Here is a 19,175-nt window from a genome sequence, read left to right on the forward strand (position 1 = left end):
AGCGTATCGTTACCTGTATCGGTCGGGCCCAAAGTTAGATACGTATTGTACAACAACAACAACAACAACAACAACAACAACTACGCCTTCATCCCAAAACAATTGGGGTCAGCGATATGAACCAAAAAAGAAATTCATTTTGGGTCTTCCACATGAATCCTTTTCCTCCAATCATTTCTATCCAACGCCATGTCCTCGGTGAGGTTCAAAGCATTCATATCCTTTCCTATCATTTCCATCCAAGTCTTCCTAGGCCTACCCCGACCTCTTTTAACTAATATATTTTCCCATTTCTCCAACCTTCTAACTGGAGCATCATTAGGCCTTCGCCGAATATGTCCAAACCACCGTAAACGATTCTCTCGCATCTTATTTTCAATGGGTGCAACACCTACCTTCTTACGTATCTCTTCGTTCCGAATCTTATCTTTTATTGTATTTCCACACATCCATCTAAGCATCCGCATCTCAGCTACACTCATTTTTTGAATATGATGTCTCTTGGCAGCCCAACATTCCGTACCATATAGTAATGCGGGTCTAATAGTCGTCCTATAAAACTTTCCCTTCAACCGCAATGGCATTCTACGATCGCACAGCACTCCAGTAGCACTTTTCCATTTCATCCACCCAACCTTTATCCTATGATTTACATCTCCATCAATTTCTCCATACTTTTGAATGATGGATCCCAAATATTTGAAATAATCATTCACCGGTATATCTTGCTCACCAAGCTTCACTACACTCCCATCACTACTTCGTTGCTTACTAAACCGACATTCCATATATTCAGTCTTACTCTTACTCAACTTAAAACCTCTAGCTTCCAATGTCTGTCTCCATAATTCTAACTTAGCATTAACCCCAGCTCTAGACTCATCAATCAAAACAATATCATCAGCAAACAACATACACCACGGTACATTTTCTTGAATTGATCTCGTAAGCTCATCCATCACTATCGCAAATAGGAAAGGGCTTAAAGCAGATCCTTGATGTAACCCAACCGTTATCGGAAAATTGGTTGTCACCCCTCCACAAGTGCGGACATTGGTTACTACTCCTTCATACATATCTTTAATTATACTAATGTACTTGAGAGAAACACCTTTCTTCATCATTGTCCACCACAGAACGTCCCTAGGTACTCTATCGTATGCCTTCTCTAAATCAATAAAAACCATATGCAAATCTTTGTTCCTCTCTCTATATCTTTCAATAAGTTGTCTAAGAAGATGTATAGCTTCCATAGTTGATCTTCCAGGCATAAAACCAAATTGATTCTCCGATATCATGACAACCTTCCTCAACCTAGACTCAATCACCCTCTCCCAAAGTTTCATAGTATGACTCATGAGTTTTATACCACGATAGTTTGTGCAATCTTGTATATCACCCTTATTCTTATATAAAGGCACCAAAGTACTCTTCCTCCACTCATTAGGCATCTTATTTGTTCGCCAAATCAAGTTAAAAAGATTTGTCAACCATTCTAAACCTTTATCTCCCAAGCATTTCCAAGCCTCGATAGGTATACCATCTGGGCCAATTGCCCTTCTTGATTTCATTTTCTTCAAAGCCTCTGCAATTTCTTTCTTTTGAATCTTGCGCATAAAGTCACGATTTATCTCATGAAAAGGAATGGAAAAGTCTCCAAGATCTTGAGCATGACTATCATTAAATAGCTTATCAAAATAATCTTTTCATCTCTCCTTAATCTCCTCATCTTTGACTAAAACCCTTTGCGTTTCATCTTTGATACATCTAACCATACCCAAATCCTTCGATTTCCTATCTCTCATCTTTGCAAGCCTATAAATATCCTTCTCGCCTTCTTTGGTATCCAACTTGTCATAAACCTCCTTATATACCTTAGCCCTCGCGTTTCGAACAACTTTTTTAGCTTCCTTCTTTGCTATCCTATACTTCTCCAAATTCTCATTATCACGACTCTTACTTAGATTTCTATAACACTCTCTTTTAACCTTAATAGCTAATTTGACATCCTTGTTCCACCATGATGTTTAATCATAATTGTTTAGATACGTATTGTAGTGTATCATAAAAAATCATAATTGTTTAATAATTTGTTTTCAAAAATAAAAAAATAAATAGATTAAAAATTAGCAAAAATTATAAAAAATTATAACACATGAAACAATGACAAAGTGTACAAAATACAATCATAAATCACATATGAAACATATATGTCTCTATGAGCTGCATAAGACATCATCAAACATCAACTATAGATAATATTGCTTGCATGTCTCACAAGAATAATTCTAAATATTAAATATCTTGCACTTAAGAACATGTCACAATACTCATACTTTCATATTACATAAAAAAACAAAATAATCAATGAACACTTGAGTGTTAAATAACCAAGTTTGCTTGTACTTGTATCCATGTGGCACATACCACATGTTAATCCAAGGAACACTATCTGGAAGCACATGAATCATGTTTGGGCCAAGGTTGTAAGTAGCGTATCGTTACCTGTATCGGTCGGGCCCAAAGTTAGATACGTATTGTAGTGTATCATAAAAAATCATAATTGTTTAATAATTTGTTTTCAAAAATAAAAAAATAAAAAAATTAAAAATTATAAAAAATTATAACACATGAAACAATGACAAAGTGTACAAAATACAATCATAAATCACATATGAAACATATATGTCTCTATGAGCTGCATAAGACATCATCAAACATCAACTATAGATAATATTGCTTGCATGTCTCACAAGAATAATTCTAAATATTAAATATCTTGCACTTAAGAACATGTCACAATACTCATACTTTCATATTACATAAAAACAAAATAATCAATGAACACTTGAGTGTTAAATAACCAAGTTTGCTTGTACTTGTATCCATGTGGCACATACCACATGTTAATCCAAGGAACACTATCTGGAAGCACATGAATCATGTTTGGGCCAAGGTTGTAAGTAGCGTATCGTTACCTGCATCGGTCGGGCCCAAAGTTAGATACGTATTGTAGTGTATCATAAAAAATCATAATTGTTTAATAATTTGTTTTCAAAAATAAAAAAATAAAAAAATTAAAAATTAGCAAAAATTATAACACATGAAACAATGACAAAGTGTACAAAATACAATCATAAATCACATATGAAACATATATGTCTCTATGAGCTGCATAAGACATCATCAAACATCAACTATAGATAATATTGCTTGCATGTCTCACAAGAATAATTCTAAATATTAAATATCTTGCACTTAAGAACATGTCACAATACTCATACTTTCATATTACATAAAAAACAAAATAATCAATGAACACTTGAGTGTTAAATAACCAAGTTTGCTTGTACTTGTATCCATGTGGCACATACCACATGTTAATCCAAGGAACACTATCTGGAAGCACATGAATCATGTTTGGGCCAAGGTTGTAAGTAGCGTATCGTTACCTGTATCGGTCGGGCCCAAAGTTAGATACGTATTGTAGTGTATCATAAAAAATCATAATTGTTTAATAATTTGTTTTCAAAAATAAAAAATAAATAAATTAAAAATTAGCAAAAATTATAAAAAATTATAACACATGAAACAATGACAAAGTGTACAAAATACAATCATAAATCACATATGAAACATATATGTCTCTATGAGCTGCATAAGACATCATCAAACATCAACTATAGATAATATTGCTTGCATGTCTCACAAGAATAATTCTAAATATTAAATATCTTGCACTTAAGAACATGTCACAATACTCATACTTTCATATTACATAAAAAAACAAAATAATCAATGAACACTTGAGTGTTAAATAACCAAGTTTGCTTGTACTTGTATCCATGTGGCACATACCACATGTTAATCCAAGGAACACTATCTGGAAGCACATGAATCATGTTTGGGCCAAGGTTGTAAGTAGCATATCGTTACCTGTATCGGTCGGGCCCAAAGTTAGATACGTATTGTAGTGTATCATAAAAAATCATAATTGTTTAATAATTTGTTTTCAAAAATAAAAAAATAAAAAAATTAAAAATTAGCAAAAATTATAACACATGAAACAATGACAAAGTGTACAAAATACAATCATAAATCACATATGAAACATATATGTCTCTATGAGCTGCATAAGACATCATCAAACATCAACTATAGATAATATTGCTTGCATGTCTCACATGAATAATTCTAAATATTAAATATCTTGCACTTAAGAACATGTCACAATACTCATACTTTCATATTACATAAAAAAACAAAATAATCAATGAACACTTGAGTGTTAAATAACCAAGTTTTTTAAAAATATAACTTAAATCATCATCATTATCTTCTTCTTCTCGTGATGTTATGCTAAGGGCTGTAGGATCAGAAGTAGGGACCTCATCTTTGTCATGCACATCCTCCCAGGGCTGTGCATACCTCATTTTTGCTTCACTGATATCTTTTTCTTGTCTTTTTTTCCTCAGACCAGTGAGTAATTGTTGACATTGCTATTTCACGACATCCAACAAATCCCTTGACATTCAGGGGGCAACATTGTGATGTGTCCGGCTAAATGATGCTTCAACTGAGAGATACTACCTGAAATAATATGGTGGCAAAAGTTGCATTCGATTTACAATCTGTTTTCACTCACTACTTGAGTGCCCCATTGCCATGCCGGATCATTTGATACTATCTTCTTCCAAAAACATTAATGGGAAGCAAAGAATGCAGATTTGTCATCTTAGCCCACTCTCTCGAGTGAAAAAATGATGAAAATGCACCCTTACCTGAGAAATCTGCAAAAGCCCTCTCCCTTGCGCACAAATCAGCCCCCCAAATCACTCTTACGCCTCTTAGGGTGCCTGGGTTCTCCACAAATCAGCTCCCCAAATCGCTTTTACGCCTCTTAGGGTGTGTGGATTCTCCTCTAAAGGCCTCACACAAATGAGAGAATTGGCCCTAGAAAGGTCTTTAAAACCCAAAATAAAAAAGGTCGAGTTTCGGCCCTTTTAAAGTGTGTCAGACACGTATCGTATGATATGGTACGGTACGATACAAGGTTGCACGTACGATATAGCTGATACGGATACGATGCACACTCGTATTGCGATATGAGTGTGTATCGTATCAAGTTTGGCCATAGTTGCGATACGTATCATATCATACGATATCTCTTCTTATGCCTGTATGCATGCAAACTTTCAATTTTTTTTGTTTCATCCGGAAAACTGCTTACTAGTTTGGTAAGGGTATTCAGCAAACAATACAGAAGAAGCTTCTACTTGGAAAAAGTTCAGAATTCCATTTACATCAAACTATTTTCTACTAAAAATCAATATCTTTCCATCGTCGTTATGACAGATTTCATTAATCTGATTGAAGGTTCTTCACTTATCTTCAACAAACAAATTAGAATGTGCTTGTTTCATTTCATTTTGCACAATACATCGGTAATGTGATGCTAAAATTTTGGCACCTTCATGACCTTGTTGTATGCTGAAGATAGTGTATTGCTTTGTTTATGGTTTTAAAGAATGTTCTATTAACTTAAAGTGTTCTAAATTTAAAAGGAGCAACTCCAAGAAAGAGACGATTGCATCCATGACTTGGAGAAGAAGAATGAAGATAAGGACAGAGAACTTCATGCAATTAAACTTGACAATGAAAAAGTTTGTTCAAGATCATTGTCTACCATTTTTTTATGCCAGTTAATTCTGTATTGAATTTTCATACCTTTTCTGCCTAATGTGTGTGTATTCTTTTAGGCATGGGCCAAGGAGGACCTTCTTCGAGAGCAAAATAAAGAGTTGGCCACCTTTAGGTATGCATATTTGCTCCATGGAGGGCTGTCTTTTGTTTCATGATGTGTGAATTATTGTGGATCGACATCATATTGTTATTATCATCATCGTCATCATTGTGTATTATCTTTCTGTATCTGCAAATCCTACAATGTGTTCCATTAGTGAAGTGTCCTTTATCATAGCAAGGTGCTTCGACCTAGTGAAGCACTGTATTAGTACTAGGGGTGCACAGGAGCCGTGCTCAGGTTAAAAAACCGCAGTTCGAATCTAGCCGAGCTTGAAAGGCTGTCTACAAACTTGGCTCGAGTTCAAGCTCGGGCAACACATTTTCCACTTAGCTAAAGATAAGTTTTATGATTATTAGTCAACAAAAATACTACATATCCTGAAAGTAGTCCCCATATGTCTCTATTAGCCGAGCTTAATCAATCTCGAACGCTTGATCAAGCTCAGCTCGTTTAATTAATCGGATGAGCCTGAGTCGGGTTTAAACGAGTCGAGCTCGAGCTAGCTCGGCTAGTTGTGCAGCACTAATTAGTGTCTAGAGAAACATCAGTACTACTGATAAATTTATTACCTTCGAATAAGGGTCTATATTTTCCAAAATCTGTGCACTTGATAGCTATTTTTTTATCATTACAGGAGGGAGCGTGATAATTCTGATGCTGAACGAGCCCAACATCTTGCACAGATAAATGAATTCAAAGCACATATTCAAGAAAAGGAAAGACAGTTTCTTGAGCTGGAGGAACAGGTCTTACTATTTAGTATTTACCTTCCTAGGATGGATATTCTCAACTAACATTACACTTTCCATTATTCGGTTCTTCAATTTCAGAAACTTCATCTCATCTAGAAATGATAAACATTGAAAATAAGATTAGAAAAGTGTAATGTTGTGCACCTTGTGCTTCATTCCATACTTCGAGTTGTTTACCTAGTGATGCAGGCATTTGGATAGTGGAACACATCAATGAATTATTTTTTCTGCATATGTTGGCTTGGTCAGTATCGTACCTTGAATGGTATTTGAGGCAGGGAGTTTGATAATGAAAATTCTGATCATGATTGTTCACTCAAATATGATATTTAATATTATGGAGTGAAATCTCTGTTGGTGGACCAACCCCTCAAGTTGCATTGTATTCGCTGGGTCTGGTATCCCAAAAAGGTCAGATGGTCCCAACTTTAGCTAAGGTGGCATTTACTGTGTCGCAAGGAAATGACTTCCTTTTAGTCGGTGATTACCAGTAAATGGCTGCTGCATTAGGCCTCACGTTCTTTCCTGGACTGGGTGATCCTTGCTTGGTTGTCCATTATCCATAAGAGGGTAGTCCTTTGGAAAAATATAAAGGGACTCAAAAGGTTTCTTTCTTATCTTTTTCAACAAGTGCAACTTGTGCAACATTTTGTTTAAAGGTCATTGATTGTTATCATCGGATGCTGTACTGAAAACTGAAAAGAGATGGTTAGGGCTCACAGGAGCCAAGCTGGGCACGAGCTTGACATTAGAGAAAATTACCAGTCTTGGGCTTGGCTCCAGCTGGAGCCAAGCTTGGAAACAAGTTCACACTTCACTCCGTCAACATCTAGCAAGATCAAGCTTGGATGAGCTAAGCTTGAGCCCTGCAATATGGATTTAAATAAATTTTTAAACATCTTGAGGAAAAGAGAAGCCATCTTCCAACATATATATATATATATATATATATATATATATATATATATATATATATATATATAATTTTTTGGAAAGAGAGAAGCTGAACTTGAGCCTGCCACCATTTCAATTTTTCTTAATGTTTTTTGAAAAAGGAGGAGCTGCAGGCAGGATTTGAAACTGCAACTCATATGACACGTACACTTGCGTGCACATATGTTCACACATAAAAGACACATAATATCCAGTACTGCTGAGAAAGGAGGTCTAGACACCCATTGGGGCACCATACTCTTTTGCAAGCCATTCAAGCCCTTGAAACCTAGAGAACTGTTTCAACTTTCAAGCCATGCAAGCCCTTGAAACCTAGGGATACATCTAGTCTACTTTTTGGAAAAAAGAGATGGGGGACCAGATTTGAGATCACTACTTATCAATGAGAGCTAAACCCACCAACCACCAGGCTAATTATGTTTGATGTGTTAAAAGAGTTTATTACCATTTAGCGTATAACAATTTAAGCTAAGCTCACAGACAAATTTATTGACTTTGTAATGAGCTAAATCTTGAGCATAGGCTTGGCTCATTTATGTGCACAAGTTTAAAACCAGGCTCAAGCTTGGCTTGTTTAGGTAAGCAAGCAGGCCCAAGCTTCTCATGAAGGACTTGACTCATTGTGCAGTGCTAGTTCATAGGGTGTGGAAATGGTATTGGGCATTAAACTTACAGGCCTGGTTTGCCTTTGGTTGCCAGTGATTGCACCACAAATTGGGGCTTAAATATGTTGTGAATGTAATGGGTGCCAGAACTTCTTGTGATTGATCCATTGATGAATTCTAGGCAGCTATATGCCTATGTGTCTATCTGGTGCAAACTGGGAACTAAAGCTGTGATTTGATGACTGAGGACTTCTTCTTTTACATAGGAAGAGTACATAGTTTAGAAAACTCTATATTAGTTATTTCCAAGAGTTTATGGAGATTATGTGTTGCCGATATGCGTAGCTATGGATATAGACTTGTTTTCTCTTTTTTTGGTGGAGTCCCTTACTTAGGACTAATAGGAAATATTGTAATATAGTGAGTGCTCGTATGACCACCTAAGAATAGTACATTAAGGGAATAGCGTACAATAGTGGGTGTTCGTGTTACATGGTGGGTGATTTTGGGAGCTTTAATGTGATTATGTTATGATAAAAGCATTGTCAAAAGTCATATCTGACAGGACTATGATTTTTGAGTGTGATGGATGCATTTACAATTAATATGGAATTTAGTGGTTTGTTTGAAATATATCTCCTGTGCTTTGTGTTTCTGGTCATGTTTTGTTTTATGGATATGATAGTTATGGTTCTTAAAGGTTTTGTCTTAATGCTAGGTACCTTGATACGTTTACTGCCTCTAGGCATGAGTCTTTGCTCATTGCAACATTAAATAACAGATTTTTATTACGTTCTCCTTATCCCACTTTATTAGACCTGCGGATGTAGGGGTCAAAATAACTGCTCCAATCGAGTAGCTTTCCCCTGACATGGAAAAGTCTAAGGATCTACTTCTTTCAACACCTTTAAGGGTTTTCCCTTAATGCTTGCATATCTTGATAAATTTGGTATCTCTAGGCACGATTCTTTGTCCATCAAAAAGTTAAAAAACAAGTTTTTACTTGTGCTGTCCTTATCCCATTTCAGTAGACCTGAGGAGGCTGAGGCCATAATAACTGCTCCAATTCAGTAGCCTTCCCATGTTACTAGAAGTATGTTAATCTATTTTTTATTCCCACGAAAGTTTGCAATGCCTAAGTCTTTGTATCACCATCCCTTTGTTGTTTTGCTGTTCCATCTTTATATTCTAGTACGTTGCACCTGTTCTTATTCACTTCACCTGTTCTGCCTTGGTCACCACAGTTGCAGGTTGTGGGTTTCAGTGCATGACTTACTTGGTTGTAGGTTACGAGGCATGCAGAATTCTTGATGTTGGGATAGGATTATTTGGAAACATGTATATATCCTTAAATACACTATTTGTCGAAAATCGAAGCTAGAATTTAGGTTTTGTTCTGTTTATTACAACATTATCCAACAAATAAATGTGTATAAACATAAACACATATATGCGTGTCTATCCAAATCATGGATCATGCACATCACGAGATACATAACAAAACCCATGAAAGGCTGGTTAGTGAGTTGGACGCAGTTCATATTCCAGCCTAAACAACTTCTTTATCAGATTTACCTTTCTAGATTCTGATGTGACCAGGAGCAGGATTGATATGGTTTTAAACCAATCATACTTGGATTCAAGTTTCAGTTTTCATCAAGATCCAATATGGTTGTTACAAGTCAAAAAGGTTTGTGTATCCAACCTGACTGGATTCATCTATAATATGTTGTGTTTACTGACAGCTACAGTTGAACAAGGAAATCTGGCAAAAACCATTTGGCTAATGCTTTTATTTTGTGTTTCAAGTTAATATACCTCTTTTAGATCTGATCACAACTTTGTGTTGGGTCAGATGATATGAGGACTGAATTTAGATTGATAATCACACACTTGTGAATCCATTTCAAGATACAAATTTTGGATTTTGAATGGTAGATTCTTGGTTGATCTGAGATGATTCGGTCCCAAACCCAAATTCAAAACCATCTCTTAAGGTCCGGGTAGGGTTGGTCATGACCTGACCAGGTCCAGCAAATGACAACCAGCATGTGTTGCGATTTTCAGGCTGTTGTAGTAAATTAAAGTAGAGAATCGGGTAATAATGATGATCTCCCAGCTAACCCTCTCCTTTGCAGCTCCATGCCTTTGGCAGTTCTTTCACATCTTTCTCTTGACTTTGTTAACTACCTTTGCATTATGGTTTTTAGTGTTATGTTATAATCCTGATGATATCCTTCCAGTTCAGCTTTTCTGGCTGGATATATTCGGGCCCTCATATCAATGCAGATCTTGCTACTTGGGTGTTTTGTTTTTATTGCAAAATGACTGTTGACTTTGTTCGAGTTTGCTGTTCTGTTCACTTGGTATGCTTCATGGGTTTAATGAGCAACAAGGATTGAAATGGTTCAAAATGATGGTGGGCCATAGTTTGTTTCTTCCTTGCGTGTCTGTGTCATTGTCATTGATCCATCATCTGATTATTCATGCCAATGTGTCTGTGCTCACATGTATGCATGCACATGCTATATATATATATATATGAACATTACTACGTAATCTTTTGGTTCACTTATGTTGTTTTACAATATCATGTTTAATTCTAGTTTCCAATGATAGCCTCTGTTTTGAGCCAATCATTAGCAGGTATCTTAAGCAGTTATAAGTTTGACATTTTTGTCCAAATTGTTGTCATTGTAAGTATGTATTTGAGGGCAAAATGTTGTTTTATTTATATTCTCTTGCCAATACCTTGTGAGTGCTGCTTCTTACCCAAGTTTCTGAGAACATTGAGAAAGTTCTTTATTTGTTGATAGGTATACAGATTTTCTAATTTCTTTCCAAAAAATTCAGTTTATTGAATATATGGTATAGATTATGGGATTTTCGTTGTGAGTGGCTTATGATGGAATGGTTTTTTCATCATTGTTTTATTTATTTTCTTTATTCTCATCTTTTAGCAGATGATGGCTGAATGTTTATTGGTTTAATATCTCAGGCATGTCAGCTTTATGTGTTGAGTATTTTTCTTGCTTTTGTTAAAGATAAGCATGAAACTCATCTAACAAGTTGGCATTGCTGCAGCATAGGGTTGCCCAAGAAACTATCATGTACAAGGATGGTCAGCTTAGAGAGTCACAAGCGTGGATAGCTAGGGTTCAGGAAATGGATGCATTTCAGTTAACTGCGAATCACTCTTTGCAGGCAGAACTACGAGAGCGTATCAATCAATATAATCAGCTCTGGTTAGGTTGCCAAAGACAGGTTGAAATCTCTCTCCATTAACACACTCGCACCCTCCACACACACCCAAGCTAGTTCTGGTTCTGATGCATTCCTCCTTTTTGGTTTGTTGATTGGTTTGGTGGCAAAATATTAAGTTCAAATTTCCTTCTGAATATTTGACTGTTAATTTTCTTGATGCTAGTTGGCAGATATGGAGAGGCATCATATGCAGACCATACAGCAACTTCAAGCTGAATTGGCGGAGGCACATGAACAAAATGGTATCTTTAGTGAAGATGTTAGAATTTCAGGAGTTAATGAAAAAGATTCTTCCCAATATGTACAGAAAAAAGGAAACCAATTTGATGTGAAGGATGATGCGGGTTCAAATTCTAATTCTACTGTCCTGCCAAACGGGAACACAGAAAGTTCACCACCTTTTGCTCCAGCCAATGTGTCGCCCAAGGTAGGAGCTGTTAAGAGGAGGTTTTTATTTTTCTATTGATTATACATATGTTTGTTTTTTTACCCAAGCTGGTAAGATTTATTTGTTTATATTGTTTTGATGTTGTTCTTATTGTGATCAATACTCTTATCTGAAAAGGTTAATCTGGCCCTAAGATCTTCACTAAGCTGCAACTTCACTCAGATAAGATGCCATAACTCTTAAATCTTTGGCAATCACATTCTATGATGGCAGGACCAAGAAATTTTAGTTTTTTAGTTGTCTTTTTCCGACTGGTGAAATAGAAAATCTTCTCCTTTAGGTTACTGTCCTCTGAAGGTGTTTAATTGCTATTTTGGCAATTTCGTTTAATGCAGTTGCGAAGGTGAGAATACAACCGTGTCCTGGAGACAATAAAAATAAAATATGATATTCTTAGGACCCTGAAGCTTGATGTGTGTGCCTGACAGATAGAGCTAATCTTGTCCTTATAAGCATCCCTTTCTGTTATAGTTATCTTAATGGCATGCACAAGAATGTGTCATGTTTGGTGCCAATATATGGATCACATATTGCCTTGATGTCCTGAAAAGTCAAGGTCCATCTCTGTTTGATTCTAGTCTTTTCCATGTGGCTGCAAGCAAATACATATTAGTCACGTGTTTGTTTGCTTGAGTGAAAGAATTTTGATTTTACCCTCTTGGATATGAGAGTTGAACCCCATGTAGTTTGGATGAGGCATAATTACCATGATGATGATGAGGATGAAGGATGGATGTGGAAATTGTACTTCCTTTATCAGGATTGATCACAATTCTTTGGAGTTGCAAAGTGCTATTCTTCAAGTAACTCTTTGTATCAAGCTCACTAGGACGGATTAGTCACCTATCACGTGCGGCTGATGTTAGCTGGCGATTGGCTGCTGTCAGCAAGACAATGACTGGCCCATGAGGAGGAGGAGGAAAGAGAGGAAAGGAGAATGAAAGAAAAACAAATAAAGAAGAAAAGAACAGGAAAGAAGAAAGAAAAGAAAGGTGCAAGAGGAAGGAGAAGGGATGGAAGAAAAGATGCAAGAAAGAGGAAGAAGAAAAAACAACTAGAAGTAGATGAACTGGTTGCAATATATCAAGAGATCTAAACCTACAGATCGGCACCAGATGACTTGCGCATATCATGTAAATCGAGGTTTGGTTTTTTAGATTTAGCGCAACAAGGAGAAGGCTACGCGTGACCCTGAAAATTCTTTTGATTAAGACGGTTTAACTTCATTCCACAACCCTGGAACGGTAAAATTACAAAAAGGGAAAATACATAACAATATATTGCAATCATCGTGACAAATACAGTACATTACAAATAGCAGCAAATAAAACATAAACAAGTAAAACCATAAAGGTGATGTTAGGAGATAAAATGACGAAATTGTTCTTGCCCATCCCAGGTACTGACTAAATGCCCTGTTGTTGCTTCTTAGCAATGCTTTTGTGTCTTGTCTTGTATCTTTTTATTACACGTTATGGCCATTTAAACTTTTGTTGCAGTTACTATTTTTGTTTCTTTTGTTCTCTTTTGCTTCTGGAATTTGATGCTTTCTGTTGTCTTTCTTTTTGTTTTAAGGTTTTTGCATTATTACTCTTTGGACATTTGGAGCGACTTTAATGTATTGGTTGATTCATCTGAAATTGCAAAATGTATGATTTAAATCTTTCATGGTTTTATTTTTCTGCAGATTGACCATGCCCCTGGAGTTACAGTTGTTCCATCATCTGTTCTTGGTATGAATAATTTTCTTGCACCTGGGCATGTCACTGCTCTGCATCCATATCTTATGCACCAACATGGTATGCCACACACGGTGCCAAACTCTCATATTTCTCAGTCTCACATGGCGAGTTACCAACCTGTGTCTTCTGTCCAATCCAACCAGTACTCGCTGAACCAACAGGTAACTCTGCAAGGATTTTCTTGATATATATTTTAGTTTATTAAGAGCGTACTGTTTATATTTTACTTTTAACCTTTTTTGCAGGCAGTGCCAGAGAATTCTAATACATCAAATCAGAACCAACACCATCCTCTTTCCCAAACAGAGCAGTCTTCTGTTGGATCGGTAGTTCATATTGAGATTGAGTCTCCTTCCGAGAAACAAGCTAAAAGTGCTGATTACTTAACATCTCAGCAAGGCCCTCCCCAGGCTTCTGCTTCTGGTGTCGCTGGGTCTGATGACAAAGAACAGGTGCGACTTGTTGGCTTTTTAGTAGAATTTTAGTTTTTTAAAAATATTATTGATATCATTCTCTGATGTTCTTGACATCAGGTTTTGGAGTCAAATAGCAAATATGTGATATCCCAAGAACCAAATCAGTGTATTCGGGAGGCCTCCCATTTTCATGACTTGAGTATGAACTCACCTGAACCAGTTAGTTTGGAAGAAAAGGTAACTGATCATTTTGAGTGGGTTATTTTCTCTTTGTTCTGTTTCTGGTTTTAAGGATTTTGCTTGTTTTATGTATTGGGATTAGTCCTTTCCCGAGCACAAAGTTCTGCAGCAAGAAGATGCATCAGTGGGAGGAAATCCAGCTAATCGCTCACTTTCACAGGGTCAGTGTGCAAATCTTCTTGACAGGCTTAACCATGTGAAAGGGGAGCAAGTTTTAACTGTGGAGCAGCCATGGGCAGGTTCAATTATGACACGTTCCAGTGCATCTGATCATCCTGTTTGTTATGACAACATTGTGGAAAGCAATGGAAGCCATCTGATTTCATCTGAAGAATCAATTTCACCTTGTGCACCTTCAGGTTCTCAGATATCTGGAAAAGTTTTGGAACCTGTCCTTCTGGATGAGAGGTCACTATTGGCATGCATTGTCCGTGCTATTCCTGCTGGGGCTGGTGGACGCATCCGAATTAGTACAACTGTAATCCTTCATACTACCTACTTCTTAAGTTACTTCTGTTTCTTATTTCTTATAATTAATCTTTGCTTGCTCCTATTTTTTACTATTTGTAGCTGCCAAATCGTCTTGCGAAAATGCTTGCTCCTCTCCATTGGCATGATTACAAGAAAAAATATGGAAAGCTTGATGATTTTGTGGCTTGTCATCCAGAAGTTAGTATGCAATTTAGGTTTGATTTATGTAGTTAGTATGCAATTTAGGTTTGATTTATGTTGCTTAAATGTGCAGTGCTGATTTTTTTTCATTTCTTTGTTTTTGCAATATTAGTTATTTGTAATTGAAGGAGATTTTATTCATCTTCGGGAAGGAGCACAAGCAATTATATCAGCCACCACAGCTGTTGCAAAAGTTGCTGCAGCAGCAGCAGCTTTACCATCTGGTTCAGCGTGTTTATCAACTGTTTCCATTACTCCAGCTGTCCAGGTTCAACGGATGAGAAAGGTTTCACCTTTTGTTCCAAAATCTGTCAATGACATTTCATATATGGAACAGGCAGGTCGAAGTGATTGTGCAGAAACTTGCCTTAATCCTTCTTACCCTTGGGCAGTACAAAATCAGGAACTTAATGGTGTTCGTGTTGATGTGCCTCAAGGAAATGTACATCCAATTATAAAAATTTTAAGCAACAGAAAGGAAGTCCGGGCTCAAAATGGTCATCCCAAGGAAGTTAGGCATGAGACAACTTCTTTACATGAAAATGTTGGGAAAAGAGAAAATTCAGAAAAAGCTAGTTTCAATGTTTTCCATAGCAAGGCACCAATTAATGAAAGGCGTGGTGTAAATATTGGAGTGAAACAATTTGTAAGGTAATCATTGTGGTATCTTAAGAGACGCTTCATTTTCCATCATCTTATTTGTGCCCATTTGTTTCAAAGTCAAACAAATTTATGTATAGTATGAATTTCCATTTCCCTTTATGTAGATCACAAATTGTTGGTGGCCGTATGTTTTTGGTTGAGTCACAGGTTAATCAACTTGCTATGGTTTTCTTTTTCAGGGTTTCTGGGGCTGGATTGACTTCCAAAAGATGAGATGGTCGTTTTTGCTATGGTATGGATGTTCTACTGCAAATATTTCTTCATAGTTCATATATTGATGAGTTCCTTCTCTTTTCCTCAATTTTTTTTGATGAGTTCCTGTTTGTTTATATTAGTTTTGCTGCCCTATGCTTTGCTTGGTGTGCATCTCTTTTGAAAGCCAATGTCATCCTAGAAACTGGTTTATTGTCATCTCAAGATATGTTTGAGATTGAAAGTTGTGGTCTCCATCTTAATGGTTATTTTTTCAAAATGCTTATTGGTCGGTTATGCTCTATTTGGACTTCTATAATGTTAACGTATGGCCGTCCATGTGCAAATGTTTTGGATGATTTTGTTGTGGCATACTTTATTATATTTATCTGGTTGGTGTCACGCCTCAAAGAAAATACCATTTTAGTTTATTTTTTAGTTTGTGTCCTATAATATCATCTTAGAATTAAGTGAGCTAGAAAATAGCAGGGCTGATGCTGTTCTTGCCAGATGGTTCTGTCTCTGATTGTTTCCAGTCCTGCTGCCTCTGGATGGGTCTAGAAAGAGTATCGTACCATATGTGATGGATCATGTTTTGCTTACCACCAAGTTCAGAAACTTTGCCCTGAAAGGGGGACACTAATCTAAAATGCAAGCTATTTTGAGGGCATCAAAACCAAGGCAATCCAATGCCACGTTGAAAATCTTAATCAGTTTTCACATTCTGATATGCCTTACATGGTGTAGAACTGTACCATTTTCTTCTATCGGTTTAACTCAGTGTCCTTTCCAGTTCTTGAAGATAGTGATACCTAATTGGGTGTTCGTGATCTGTCCAATGGAAGCAGTTTTAGTTAAATTCTCTCTAGTTTTTTGCTGATTCTGATTAAATCTTTTTGAGGAACTGATTTTTATTGTATTGGACAATCTAGGAGTCTTGTCACAAAAAAGGTTTCTACGTGAATGGTTGCGTTGATGTGGTTACCTTTTTTATCTTTTCAATTTGCGAATCCTAGGTATTGAGTCCAACCCATCTTTCAGTCATCATTGCTCTAATAGCTTTGTTATGTGGCACAACAATTTCCCATGTCGGCAATGTTCTTTTCATTTCATTCTTTTTCGTTCACTGCTTGTCAACCTAGCTGTGTTGGCTGTCTGCATATTCTACTTTATTATTATGCTTTCCTTGTGTCCTTGTTCCCATCTATGTGATCTTTTTCGGATTTATAACCCGAAGAAACTCCAACCGGCACGAAGACCTGGTCGTGCTGGCTCAGCCTGCCATACCAACGGTCGTCTTGCTGGCAGCATAAAACTCCGAGGCTAGGACCCCTGCCCCCAGGGCCTATGCTAGGTGTTAGCTTGCACAGAGGGGCGATGCCCATGGTAGTAGAACCTTGACTGCCCGTCTAGCAGCCAAGGCCCCACCCCACTGCGTCAACCCCCCTTGGGGCTTCCATCTTTGTGATCTTGATGGTTAAACTACTGGATAATCATTAGACATTTTGTATATTGTGTTCTAGCATACTTGGAATTTTACACTTTGAAAAACTTCCACAGCCTGTCGAATTCTTTTCTGCTGCTGATAATTGTTTTCAAGCTTTTGTCTGTGTTGGAATCTAATTTGATTATGCTACAGGGATGAAGTGGAGGGCATGGATTCCGTACTAGACCACTGCTTGCTGGTGTGAGCATCGCTGATTGGCTGTAATGTTTATTGTTTTCTTGGCCCCGTGAGCTGCCAAGGTATTGTTTGGGGAGGGTGTGCGGTTGGATGTCAGGCAAGGATATCTTGTTGAGGCCCCCCTTCCATCTTGACATTGTCTTTTTAATTCAAGAAATTTTCTGATCGAAGGTTATGTTTTGGCTTTTCCATTTACTAAGCTTCAGATTTTCTTTTTCTTTTTTTCAAATGAAAAAAATATATGCACAAATAATGTCTTCTGGTTTTTTATATGTTTGAGACTTGAGGCTTGATATCGAAACAGCATGGGTTTTGTTCCATAAGTGTGGAATGCTACCCCAATACGTGCGCATGATGGGGAGGGGGGAAGAGGCATGTTCCGCTGGAGAGAGAGAGAGAGAGAGAGAGAGAGAGAGAGAGAGAGAGAGAGAGAGAGAGAGAGAGAGAGAGAGAGAGAGATTTGGTTAATTTCAATAGAATGTTTGGTTCTCCATGAGTTTAGGCTGTCTGGTTTCTACCAGAGGCCTCTCGGTTGAGCTACTGCCTCAATGTCTAATATGAGGCAAAACTGAGGATTTCGTTTCTGCGGTGGCTTTGACAAATTAAAAAATGTAGGTGCTGGTGACACTTCGTTCCTTGCTGCGTTGTCAGCTTCACAAATATGTTATATAAAGGCAACTGTTGCTTGGTTTGAATCCTTGAGATCTTGAGATTCGCGTCTCAGGTCCGAACCTTCAACTCCATCCTCTCCCTTTTCTCCCACAGAAGCAATATTTTAGATTCGAGTTGGCATTTGATGATCCCTCGCATTAGTGAACCCTTGCTACCTGAGATCCCAGGTCAACAGACACACCTTTATATGAAGTCCAATTGGCCTCTTGATGCATTCGGTCTTCTCGTGCAAAAGTTTTACAAAGATGGGAGAACTTCGGCTAGAGTCGATTGAGAAAACTGGTTTGTTTCAGCAAGGTATTACGTGAAGCAGCCACCTTCAGTGTATGTTTTGAATTGGAGGCCAAAGGTTTCATAATTTGACTACTATTTCAACTTGAACCTTTTGCGTAACCTCTTTCCGATTGAATGGAATGGATTTCCCATACGCTAACAAAATTTGTCTCTGCCTACACTCAAGCCTTTGGTTATTCTGTGGAATGTCACTCGCAATCCCATTTAACCCATATTCTGTGCTAGTGTGCGTCCAAGAGTGCTCCATTCTTCCAACTAGGGGTGGCAATCCGGTCGGGTTGGCGTGTCAGCATACCTCAACCTGAACCCGACCCGTTTATTAAACGGGTCGGCTGTGGCAAACACGAACCCGACCCGTTTAATAAACGGGTAACCCGACACGACCCGCCAACCCATTTAATAAATGGGTTGGGTCGGGTAAACAGGTTTTCAGGTTCGCGGGTTAGGTTGGCGGGTTGACGGACCGGGTTGGCAGGTAGGCAGGTTGGCGGGTCGGGTTGACGGGTCGGGTTGGCGGGTTGACGGGCCGGGCAGACAGGTTGGCGGGTTGACCCACCCACCTAACCTGTTTATTAAACGGGTCAGCGGGGTTGGCGGGTTGGCATACCCCCAACCCGAACCCGACCTGTTTAATAAACGGGTTACGCGGGTCGACCCGTTTATTAAACAGGTTGGCTTAAGCCCAACCCGAACCCGCCTAAGAGGCGGGTTGGCGGGTCGGGTTGGCGGGTCGTGTCAGAAATTGCCACCCCTACTTCCAACCAAGCGGCT

At 37.8% G+C, this 19,175-nt stretch overlaps 1 protein-coding gene across 5 annotated transcripts in view; it reads left to right on the top strand.

Annotated features, from left to right (window-relative positions):
• The window catches only part of LOC149838760 (uncharacterized), a 32,247-nt gene extending 14,453 nt beyond the window's left edge, over positions 1-17,794 (top strand). For 2 of the 5 annotated variants that reach the window (XM_090006791.1, XM_090006792.1), the window contains exons 5-17: positions 5,565-5,663; positions 5,760-5,815; positions 6,441-6,552; positions 11,202-11,381; positions 11,545-11,808; positions 13,517-13,732; positions 13,817-14,023; positions 14,105-14,224; positions 14,310-14,705; positions 14,798-14,896; positions 15,012-15,550; positions 15,742-15,794; positions 17,394-17,794. In XM_090006791.1, coding sequence (XP_089862917.1) covers positions 5,565-5,663; positions 5,760-5,815; positions 6,441-6,552; positions 11,202-11,381; positions 11,545-11,808; positions 13,517-13,732; positions 13,817-14,023; positions 14,105-14,224; positions 14,310-14,705; positions 14,798-14,896; positions 15,012-15,550; positions 15,742-15,775 — 2,322 coding nt within the window. In that variant the 3' untranslated portion in view covers positions 15,776-15,794; positions 17,394-17,794. The remainder of the gene's footprint in view (positions 1-5,564; positions 5,664-5,759; positions 5,816-6,440; positions 6,553-11,201; positions 11,382-11,544; positions 11,809-13,516; positions 13,733-13,816; positions 14,024-14,104; positions 14,225-14,309; positions 14,706-14,797; positions 14,897-15,011; positions 15,551-15,741; positions 15,795-17,393) is intronic. The other 3 variants (XM_090006795.1, XM_090006794.1, XM_090006793.1) reach the window with 3 other exon arrangements.
• Positions 17,795-19,175: the final 1,381 nt, after the last annotated feature.

Source organism: Nuphar pumila, chromosome 5 (genome assembly GCF_984573655.1).
Source record: "Nuphar pumila chromosome 5, dmNupPumi1.hap1.1, whole genome shotgun sequence".
Lineage (NCBI taxonomy): Eukaryota > Viridiplantae > Streptophyta > Magnoliopsida > Nymphaeales > Nymphaeaceae > Nuphar > Nuphar pumila.